General features: G+C 33.9%; 1 protein-coding gene across 1 annotated transcript; it reads right to left on the bottom strand.

Moving 5' to 3' along the window:
• Positions 1-287: 287 nt before the first annotated feature.
• Positions 288-11350, bottom strand: LOC123552531 (dehydrodolichyl diphosphate synthase complex subunit nus1-like). The gene is made up of 5 exons (XM_045342252.2): positions 10974-11350; positions 9572-9694; positions 7563-7718; positions 6044-6143; positions 288-5235 (listed from the first exon to the last, which is right to left on the bottom strand). Exons 1-5 carry the CDS (start codon positions 11332-11334, stop codon positions 5145-5147), a joined length of 831 nt encoding a protein of 276 aa, XP_045198187.1. The 5' UTR covers positions 11335-11350; the 3' UTR covers positions 288-5144.
• Between the last annotated feature and the right edge of the window lie 943 nt (positions 11351-12293).

Below are 12293 nucleotides of genomic sequence, written 5' to 3'. Positions count from 1 at the left end.
TTGTTTAACATGTAGAACATTTTGATACGATATCTAATCTTGAGATAGTAAGGTAGCTGTCATAATAAATTTTCTCATGGGTTGCCATTAATTTGTAATGATTTTCCAGGCCAGTCCAAGCTTTATGCTACATTATCCAGATAAATGACATTACGCAATTACTTCTGTTTATAAAACATGCAGACTACCTAAGTTTTTGTTATGAGTAAATATGTATAAACTTGTAAGACAGGCAGACGTGACAATGTCAGTATGTCTTTCCTAAGTTAGATATAAATAAAGAAAAATGAAGTTTTATGTTTATTTAACGTATTTCATATACATACTAGATCTCTGAATCTGTTATACATCATGGTTATTTACAATTTTAACATTTATATTAAATAACACATACTTGTTTTACTCTCTAATGTCTCCTTAACAAATAATGCAATTATGTATTTCAGACAAACAGCTTGAACCAAAATGGTCACCATTTCATTAAATTGCGAGACGGACTAAACCATAGCGTAACAATAGTTTCACATACATGTATATATATAGTTAAAACAAAGCTAGGTGAATATATATTATATATTCCCCTAGCTTTGTTTTAATTTCTCTCTTTCATGTACATTTTCCATACAACATTGATGACAAAATAAGTATGAAAGTAATATTACCATTGGTCCAAAAGGTAAAGAAAATAAATTTACAGCTATCTAACATATAACAGTGAAATTTTAGTTCAGTAAATTTTTATAAATTTGATATTGTTAACATCTGGTCTGTGTAACATATAAAACACATAGAATTCTTTCTCCTGTGAAGTTTAGACACACCTACATTCTTACTGTTTGTATAAAAATATAATGTGTTTGATTCAAGAGGGACTGATGAGTATAAGTGTCATTAATATCAAATACTCTTGTACCTATTGACGAAAGAAAATGGTGGCACACATAAATGTTTCTATACAGAGGTTTAGATTTCATTCTTACACAGGCATTCATATACAATGTATATGAATGCCTGTGTAAGAATGAAATCTAAACCTGTAACATGTAGCATTAGTAAGTGTCCATGGCATCAAAATTATCCAAAACCTTGCATATTTATGCATAGGAAAATTCAGGATGTTTGAGCATAAACTTATAATTAGGGATTTACTACATCCACACTCGTACAGGCACTGAAATATCAGTCTTTAAAGAAATTGATGTGTATTTCTGCTCTAACATTTATCGATGAGATGAGACTTGGCCAAATAATCTAACTGCAGTATCTTTTAATTTGTGAGCAATAAAACAACTAGGGCCTGTAATCAGCTCTTAAAATGACCGATTTTTCACCAATATTAGAATAATGCACATTGAATACCTGCTTACATGTTAGTGTAATTCAGCCGGACTGGTAACACTGAGAAAGTAATTCTTTCATGTGGTGAACATTTGTGTCAAGTTTGTTTAAAATCCTGCAAGAAATTCAATAGTTACAGAGCAGACAGAAAACAAAGTCATATGATCTTTGACCCCTAAGTGTGACCTTGACCTTGAAGCAAGCCATCGAAAACATTTGCTCTACAAGTTTCAATATGGTGAACATTTGTGTCATGTTATCCTTGAAGGGGTTCAGGAGTTATAGAGCAGACACAAAATTGCTAACAGACAGACATCGGGGTCTTAACATAATACGTCCCTTCCGACTTATAAGTGGTAGATAAAACAAATCAAATACTTCGTTTGTAAGTGACAATTCCCTTTCACCTAATGCTCCCTCCTCCACTCATACTGACTCAATATATTTTTGTCAGGATCACATTAATAAACAGTATGTGGCCATGGATATATAACTAACAAGAAATAAACATAACATTAGCACTGTTAATAGTAACAATAAACTTAAAAATGCTTAAAAATACCATAAAAAATAAATACACTTAAGTTGATTCATTTCAAAACAGGGAAAAATTAACAATTTCATATTTCTATATTTTACTAAAAACTCGTATTTTCATCAATCCTAAAAAATATTCCACTTGAAATGTTACTTGCCCACACCCCCTAAAAATCGAACAACATGTACAACAATTATTTCTATCTTAAATCAGACAATACGTAAAACAGGATAAGGTCAATCCAATAAAAGGTACCCACCACCTTTTTTTTTATAATTAAAGAACAATATCCAAAATTCAGAGGTTCATATGAACAGTACGTCTAATTTTTCTGAAATTACATGATAACTTTTGTTTGTTGTTAACCCTTAGCCTGCTAAATTTCTTAAATGGACTGGTCCATCATTCAGTCTGGACAATACCATTTATTTTTGGAAGGGTTGTTCACTGAATAGCGAACAGTGCAGACCATGATAAGGCAGATACAATTGCCGCCAGCAGGCTAAAGGTTACCAAACATGTACAGCAACACATCCTAATACAGTAATCTAGAATCCACTGAATGTTAGTATTTGTCATGTTTGTTCGTTTTTCCAATTACTGATTGTTTCAGGAAAACATCTTATTAGTCACTAGAATGTATATAAAAGTGTAAACCTTCACTGTAAAAAGTGTATAAACTACAAACTACAGGTGTATAATCAGTTGATTTATCATCTAACAGTAACAAAAAAATCTCTTATGATTTCATAGTGTCAACTAAAATCTAATGGAAGACTTGTGTATATAAACATCTTATGACCTAAGTAAATATTTCACTGAAAGGAGACTAACTTGCTATTTAGATAAGAATTTTTGAGATGCAGCTATGGAATTTATGAAGCAATGGACTTTCGAGAAAAATATATTATCAGATTCAGCAGCATTCAGTCAAACAATATCAACATACAAAACTCTTAAACAATACGTATATTACAAAAGCAGCTTCTACGTTACATACAAACTTCAAAATAAATGAAGTATTCATTCTTTTACAATTACAGTAAACACTGATTGCTGGAGATTGCAAGGGGATAAGTAAAATGCTTGAGTTATACAGCATTTTGAGCAAATTTGGGACAACATGAATTGCCAGTGTTCCAGTCAACAATGCTGAAGTGAGTAACTGTATTACCAGTATCTTATTTGAGACATACTGTGTAGGTGCAAGTCATAAATAGTACACAACAAGCAGCATCAACTGTATCATGTTTCACAACAATTTTTTTTGGCCGACTGAAATTTCTTACTCTCAATACATGACCAAATGGATTAACATCAGCTTTCACATTTTTTACTGCAACTTAGCACCTTTTGTTCACAGGTTTGTGTATTCATGTATATAAAATCTAGTCTATGTGTACATAAAATAAATAAAAATCTTTAAAAATGCCCATGCATCACTACGGCTAGACCTTACATGTATAAATTACTCCAACCAAAATTACTGTGTTAGTCGTACTGAAAACATATTATGAAGTTTGTTGTATATGTTTCAAATTGAATTTTTATTTGAAAATTGCACATAACATTACTGTCAGTAAACAATACAATCATGTATATGTATCCATACATGCAACAACAGAAAAGTTACAAGCACAAGGTGTAGGAGTCTGTTTTCAATGCGTAACATTATATCACCCTTCAACCCATACAACATACAGAAACAACTTACAAGAATATCTCATCAGACTGTCAAGGAGTTATACTATTAAAGAACAGCCGGGTTCAAGCTTATAAAACAAGTTTGGTAACCAATGAAAAACCTCTAATATCGTTATTGTTTCAGAGCAGAAATTTAGAATTGACCAATGGCAACGCTGCACTATCGGACACATCTCCAAGAACAGTTTTACTTTTCAAGAATAATCCGATACAATGATGTTTGATAATAGCATGAGAACACTTCTCATGGTTGCCTTGTGAACAGTCTAATGGAAATATACTGGCCTGTCTTAATGCAGTCTCTTTTCAGCAAGTTAAATCAAGAACACATTATTACAACAACAAACATGTCCACTGGCTGGTTCAGATATGCATCCTGCATCCATGCGCATACAGTTATTACGCGCACTGGTTGTCAAAATAAGATACGAGAAATCTGATTATTCAATGTCAATAATTTATCCAACAGAAATTGTCAAAGTTGTTATGGTTAAGTTTCAATTCCCTGAATACTGTCGTTTTGTTTTTTTACCCACTGTAAATGCTATCTAAAATGTTACAAAAATACAACGCTCCGAAACAACTTGCGGCTAAATTTTGGTTCAGCTAAAAACATGTACTAAATCACAAAGTCTGAGAATGTTCATACAGCTGATTTTCCAGTCAGAAATAAAATTCATACAGACAGTTCGAAAACTGACCTTTGAAAACAGCATAGGCTTCTGATGATAAAGTTACAAAAAGACGAAATTGATTTTAGACTTCTAGAAATCTTAAACAGACTGGAAGTTGTATAAACGAAACATCTGATGCATGTGTTTTAATCAAACATCTACTCGGTTATTAAAATGTCTTCAAGCATTAAGGACTGTTCAGTGTTGTAGTGTTTCATGTTAGGTGTTTTCTTTAATGAGATGATACCCACTGTATTTCACAGGGACTCATTATTAAAACTAAATTGATTTCTGCATGTCCAAAACGAGAATTCAAGCAACCACCGCTAAGAACATTCTATTAGTAACATAGTATAAAGACTGCAGTCTATCTAAAACGAATTATACTGAGAACTCAAAATGTGATGACACATATACTTCATGGAACGTTCAAGCATATACTGACATGGACAAAACCAGTCCAAACTCATGGCAGGAACACATTAAGGTGCAGAGGAAAATACTGTACTAACTTGCACCCTAAAAAGTTTGCTGTTAGATTATGCCTTGGATAAGCTGTTTTACATAATCACATGATTCTTTTCCTTCTCTACCAAGCAGTAAACTTTAATGTCACTTTGAAAAGAGCTGCTTTGTGCTTCTGGAAAATACTGTAATGCACCCTGGAAAATTTCATGTTATATCATAACTAGGATGAGCTGCTCTTTAAAATAAGATGACTTTTTATCTCATAGATAGCCAAATAACATCACTTTCCAAAGTGTAGCTCAACACTTCCAGAAAATACTGTAATACAATAAGCTCTGGGACAGTTACTGATGGGACGTGCCTTGGATAAGCTGCTAAATATAATCACATGGTTTTTTTATCTCGTGTGAAGTTACATAATGTCACTTTCCAAAGCGCTGCTCTGTACTTCCATAGCTGACTAGCAGTGATTTAAATGTCTTGTATTCTAAACCGAAATGAGATGGCCAAGATCTGAAAATGGATGATAAATAATGAATAAAACTTTAAAACTTCTGAAAACATGAAGAAACATGGTTAAACCATTTCAGCGATTTATTAAATCATTTATATAGAAAAAGCTCTATTTTCTTTAGATACATATTTTAAAGATGTGCAAAAAAGTAAAATTAACATATGTTGAAATTTAAAAAAGACATTTTATAGTAAGAGTTTTTCTGAATGCTTAAATAATGCAAATGCACTAAATCTAATTTTATGTTCAACAACTATAAAGCACAGAATGACAGATAGTCATGAAAAAAGCAATCTAAATTATTACTGCAAATGCTTGTTTTGACATTCATGAACAGTTCTTTATAAGTTTTCTCTAACTGTCTATGTTCAATGTGCTTAGTTTTTTTTTTAAGAAAGACTATTTTATTAAACAGAGTGTCTTCCTTTTATTTCACCCTGATTACAAAAATCAAAGACTTTCGCTAAGCAGCTAGTCATACTGGTTTTTCTTCGCAATTTTTCTGTGCTTATTTTCAGTTTAGTTGCTTATTGCTTATTTCTACTATGTCTGTTTCATATTTGGTTAGACCCAAAGTGAAATAGAAATGCTTCCTCTATCTGAGATCAATAAAGAACTTTAGATTCAAAGTTGAAATTTGTGGTAGTAGATATATATAGTTATATAAGAAAATGCCTTAATTCCCCATCCCCATTCTCTGTATAAATGAAACAGAGTGAAATTTATCCTTCGATAGAATGCTTTCGTCAGCTGAATCTAAAACTCACTATAATTCGTATACCCAGGATATATATCCTGTTAACTTACAGAATTTCAGTGAGACGAGCATGCCATGGCATAAATCCCATTAAAGTTTCTGCACTGCCAAATTTTACAACTAAATCAGGGTCTGGATACCCAGTCTCTTCTGAAATAATAATAAAACTAGAGATGCTTTTGAGAAAAGCGCATGTCTCCCACAACTGCCCCTAAGAAAAATGTCTAGTTTCTCTAGATGGTTTAGACGAGTGGATCCAATTAGATGGTCTGGACAAGTGGATCCAATCAGTAATTCAAGGGCCATAATTCAAAAGTGCCTGGGCGGATTTGGCTTGTTATCGAACTTGGCTGAGGTTTTATGGTCAAACACATTTTGTTTAAGTTTGGTGAAGATCGGATGAGAAATGTTCGATTTAGAGTGTGGACAAGAGTAAAAAGGCCGATTTTTCAGTAATTCGTTAGTAATCAAACTTTGCCGAGGTCTCATGGTCAAACACATTTTGCTCAAGTTTGGTGAAGATCGGATGAGAAATGTTCGACTTAGAGTGCGGACAACAGTAAAAAGGCCAATTATTGGTAATTCAAGGACCGTAACTCCAATACGCCTGGACCGATTTGGCTAGTTATCGAACTTGGCCCAGGACTTATTGTCAGACACATTTTATTTAAGTTTGGTGAAAATCAGATGAGAAATGTTTGACTTAGAGTTCGGACAAGCTTTGTGACACACAGACACACAGACTGGAGTAAATCAATATGTCTCCCACACCACTATGTGGTGGGAGACATAATGATCTATAAACACTAACTGTTCTTACTACATCAACATATTTATGGTACAAGTTTCTATTTATGACATACGAGGTAACAATTACAAAAATTCATAAAATTGGAGTTTAACTTCATGTTGGGAACTGATCCACTATATCATCCAGTTCAACTTTTGGGTAGAAACCCCACTTTTGAACATTACAGCCCGAGTCTACACAATGTATATCTGTACACATTTCTAACAACTGTTGAAGACCACTCCAACAGCTTAGCAGGTACAGTTTAAGACCACATGTTTCATCTCCTGGTGCAATATATGTTCTATATGATTATTTGACAGAAAAAATTTGTCTTTAGAACTTTATCTGCCCTCCACTTCTAATCCATGAGGGAATGTTGAGATTTAATTATGGAAAACAAGACAGTACTGATGTAGAATTGACGAGCACTGGTTAGTTAAACTGACAAACATTTTATAACTAAAATACTGTTTATAAATGGCATTAAACCCAATCAAAAATACCCCTTGATTCACACTGGTTTGTCTGCTATTTTCAGAATTTATATTTTAGTAACGTAAGACAATTGCACAACTTTATTCTACAAGTAATGGACAACTTTCCAACAAACAGTAGAGGAGAAGGCTAACAAATCTTCTGAGATGTGAACTATTCAAAGTTGTAAACAAAATAATGAAAAGATATTACAGGTACTATACTACAATCTTTTATGAGTAAATTCCACAGAGACATTTAGTTACTGAAGAGGAAAAAATTTAAAATCGTATATTCCTTACCTTGAAAAAGTTTATCTACAGAATGAGGTGATAGTTCCACAGATTTTAACTGTCTAAGTGAAACCTGATGACATATATGTCTTGCCATATTAACTATAGATTGCCGCCCATCTTTCACTGACAGTAAAAACACATCAACCTGTGAAGAACTTTTATCTGAAAATCAAAACAGTCCATGAGCATTTCAATTAATTATAACATGCATTATGAATAATAAAAGTTTGTGAAGCTGACATATTCTTCAATTAATATTTATTTTACTTATACATGTTTTATCCTCTATTGCCCAAGGCCAGGGAAATCTCCAAACTCAGTTTTATTTCAAATATGTGTGACAGCAAATATCATAAAAAAAGACTCATTAAAACCACTTTGATACCAATTACATATGAAATGAAAGGCTGCTTTTCATTAGTTTTGCATTTTTCAATGTAGTTAGTCCTTGAAAAAATCGACTTCTAAAGATTACTTTCATTTCAGGCACAGTTAGGAACCAGGGTAGAACCATATACCTTCTACAAGCCAGCTGGGTGGCTACATCACAGGTTGGCCAGAACAGGGCTTGAAGTCAACATATACAAATTGTTATATCATATTATACAAGATTTCTATACTGCCCTTTTTCATGATAAACAAATTCAAAGGATAAAGGCAGCCACTTAGGGTGCAAAATTCATCCTCTACTAGCACAGACACTGAGCGAACTGACCATAGGAACAGAGTGAGAGAAAAATCTTTTAGATTTAGGCCAGTCTGGCTAACTTAGCTAAGCTCTTTGTGAATAAAGAGTCTAGTTCTTTTATGTGCCTGGTGTATAGCACTGATACACGTGAAGGCGTGTTTCATAAGATGAACAAGTACTTGCTTCTTAGGTGAAACACACGCAAGAGTATCTATGAAATTTCCAGTGCCTGGACCAGCATTTGAACCACGGACCGCTGGACTGACAGTCAAGTATGTTACCACTAGACCACAGTGCAACCTACATATAATACAAAATTTCTTAACCATAGAATATGTTTGTAAAACATATATGATCCCAATGATGGCCTCCCATGATCACTATGACCTTTGTCCTTTAACCAAATGACCCCAAAAACTATAGGGGTTATCTACTGACCACAGACAATCACCCTAAAAAGATTGACGCCTATAGGCCAAAGCATTCTTCAGTTATCAATAGGAAACCCAAAGTCGACAGACAGACAAGCAGGCTTTGACACAAACACTTGTGTTTTTATAGATGGAAACTAATTTTTAGGCCAAGGTCACCATTACCTTGCTAATGACCTTGGAGCAACATTGGTCATCTGCTTACCAAGTCAGAGGTTTGTGTGCCACAGCATTTTCAGTGATCACTTTCAGTCTCAAGGTCACTGTGACCTTGACCTACTGACCCCAAAAACTATAGGGTCATCTACTAACCACAAACAATCATTAGACGAAGTTTGATGCCTGTAGGCCAAAGCATTCTAAATATTGACCAGAATTTGTTTTCTGTCTCAAGGTCACTGCAACTTTGACCTACTGACCTAAAAACATTAGAGGTCATCTACTGGCCACAGGCAATCGTCCTATGAAATTTGACCCTGTGGGCCAAAGCATTATTCAGTTATCAATCTTAAACCATTTTCAGTCTCAAGGTCACAGTTACCTTGACCTACTGACCCTAAAATCAAAAGGTGTCATCTACTGACCACAGGCAATCATCCTGTAAAGTTTGACGACTGTAGGCCAAAGCGTTCTTAAGTTACTGATCGGAAACTGTTTTCAGTCTCGAGGTCAACGACCTTGACCTGCTGACCCCATAAGAAATAGGGATCCTCTAATTACCACAGGCAATTTTCCTATTAAGTTTGATGCCTGTAGGTCTAAGAGTTCTCCAGTTAACAATCAGAAACAAATGGATGGACGGTCCAACTACTATACAACATCCAATTAGTGGGCATAAAAACTACATGCTACAAACCTCAAAAAGTGGACATCAATAGAAATCATTCAGTACTTACTGGTTAATTTTTCTAAACTGGAATGCACCTCTATATCTGCTTTACTATTTTCTGAGTCATTGTATGAACTTTTCCGTCTTGCAATTTCTTCTCTAAGGGTCTTTTCATTCCTTTTTACAATACCTGAAATTTTCAAGATTGTTTTGAGGTGCGAGTGATATTGTACATAACGCTAATTCCTGTCTGTAAGAGGGAAGAATCTAATATAAGATTTTAAAATGAATGTGATAGCAAACAACAGTTAGATGATATAGGTTAGTGGGTGACTTTCTTCAAGTACTGGCCTGCAACAACAGGTAAAATCGGATATGTGACAAATTTGATAATGGCGAAGATATTTTTATAGATTTTTTTTTTTAGAATAAATTACGATAGAAAATTGCTAACCAATACTAATAGCGAGCTTGAGAATTGAGCTTTATGGTAATGCAAGTTTACTTTCACACTTTCATATGGGCAATATCCCCACTCATGTCAAATACTTGAAAGACCAAAATAGTTCAAGCACTTTCCGATGGAATTTTCATCGCTGCCGACGCTTTACATGCTATAGGTTTAAATGCCGATTATTTCACGAATTGGCCATAAATTCAAATAAAACTTACATGTACCAAAAGGGGATTCAATTCCTCATTGATTTATGTAAAAATTATTGAATAATATCCAAAATTACCAATTTCTGGTGATTTAAACCTATGTATGTACTGTACACGATTAACGTTGACCGTGTATACATGCAAATATGTGCAAGCGATAAAACCAATAACTTTACACAACTGTGTACTGTGATTCATCCTCCATTATTTTGGTCCTTTCAAAGTTGCCAGTCACAAATATAAAACAATCTGAACGTCGAATTATTTTGACTAAAAATTTTACTAAAAAGTGATAGTCAGGTCGGAGACTTCCCCTGGATTGAGAGACATTCTCTAGATCTAAACACTGTCTCTCGCTTGAATGACAAAATGTCTTTCGATCGAAAGACTGTATTTAGCTTAAGTGTTGAAAAAACATGAAATCATTATTAAAACAATCATTTCATTACAGTCGCATTATTTATTCATCGAAACAACTTGTTATTTCAAGTAAACTTTACAAGAAACACATTGCCATAGAAGTTTGCTTAAGCATTATAATGCTTAAACAAAATTCCCAAAATAATTTGGATTTTGAAAATTTGATAAAAGAAAGATAATTTTCTATATTTGGAATAAATTTGCGCATTCTAAAAAGAGAGTTTTAATTACTCTTTCAATGATTATCATTGGTTAAGCTAATTTGAGTCTTTCCATCCAAAGACATTTTGTCTTTCGAACGGGAGACAATGTTTAGATCGAAAGAATGCCTCTCAATCCAGGGGATGTCTCCGACCTGATAGTGTGTGATCAGGTTAAAACCTCACCATTTGTGTCATAAATGCTTATAAATGATATTCCCATAGCTGCTGACCACAAGATAAAGTTTGCTATGTCAGTGTAAGACATGTCATCCTCTAAAATTATCATTCCCAGATGCAGTGGAAGTTTTTTCAGCTTTCTTGCGTCAGCCTGAGCAGCCAAACTGTCCGATTTGTTGAATGGCAACGAAGGAATTCGAAAAAGAAATTGTTTCACAAAAGTAGCAAGTGTTAAGACGTAATGAATAAACTTTAAAACAATCACATTCATTGTCATTTTGAATGGGAATACAACTGTTATTTGGTTGTTGACGTTTATCTCCACCGGCATTTCGGGTAAATTGCAGTTATCTCCCTTCCATGTCATACACTTCCGGGAGCGACTTCCGGCTTTTATATTCTCTAAACCAAAACGAAATATTTGCTTGATTAAAACATTTTGATAAAGTTCCATTTATGTTTTGATAAATAAAAGGCTGCCTAATCAATTGAGAGAAACACAAAAGAAAATTAGTCATTGAAATACACACACGCTCGGTATAGACAGTAAAGATTATAATACAGATGGTAAAACTTGATTGGTCATTCACACTACAAGAGCCAATCAAAATATTCTGCCAAGGGCGTAGTAAATTATCATCAGGCGGGAGGCGCCCCAAATGTTCAATGGTCAGTAACATAATGTTAGTGCGCTCCCCCAAAGCAAAGTTCAAAAAACAGTCGCACTATCAATGGAGATAGTGAAGGGTTACCCTTTGAAAATTCCACAAAAAAAAAACAAGATCTAGATACCAATGCGAATAAAATACAATTTTTAGAATAATAGATCTATCAGGAACTTAAAAAATTTGGTTTGAGGATAATTAAATTTTGAGGCGAATATTGCCCAAAACTGCACACTTAGTAGGCCTATCTGCAGACGACATACCTCAAAAGTATAGATTCTACCATATCTAGTAGAGCTAGATCTATATTTTTATACCAGGAGACCAGAAGTACTGAATAATCTGGTAGATCTCTCTAATGAGAAAAGAGTTTCGCAACCGATTACTTTTTTCAAAGTGACCGTTTCCGTTTTGTCTGACTTTCGATATAGCCTACACCTGCTGTTAGACTTATAAATACGCCGTGTGTGCCGTTTTTCAAACAAACGGCGACAGTCATTTTAAAAATTTATTTTCATACAATTAGGAAGTTTATACCTCAGAAAAGATTTTACACCCGATCGTCTCTATCGATTCAACAATCCTACCCTTACTTCTATAGATAAACATCATAAAAATGATTACTTTCTGAACCTTTATATAAATCCCGCACGATAACTCA

Source organism: Mercenaria mercenaria, chromosome 4 (genome assembly GCF_021730395.1).
Source record: "Mercenaria mercenaria strain notata chromosome 4, MADL_Memer_1, whole genome shotgun sequence".
Lineage (NCBI taxonomy): Eukaryota > Metazoa > Mollusca > Bivalvia > Venerida > Veneridae > Mercenaria > Mercenaria mercenaria.
This window is presented reverse-complemented; position numbering and strand designations above follow the sequence as displayed.

Bases quoted from the DNA above. Each gene is read 5' to 3' on its own strand.
- LOC123552531 (XM_045342252.2), bottom strand. From the start codon at position 11,334: ATGACATGGAAGGGAGATAACTGCAATTTACCCGAAATGCCGGTGGAG. The intron at 7,719-9,571 runs GTAAGTACTGAA...TTTGATTTTCAG, and splicing joins CAGTTTAGAAAAATTAACCA to ATAAAAGTTCTTCACAGGTT. The intron at 5,236-6,043 runs GTAAGTTAACAG...ATCCATTTTCAG, and splicing joins GCTCGTCTCACTGAAATTCT to ATCTTGGCCATCTCATTTCG.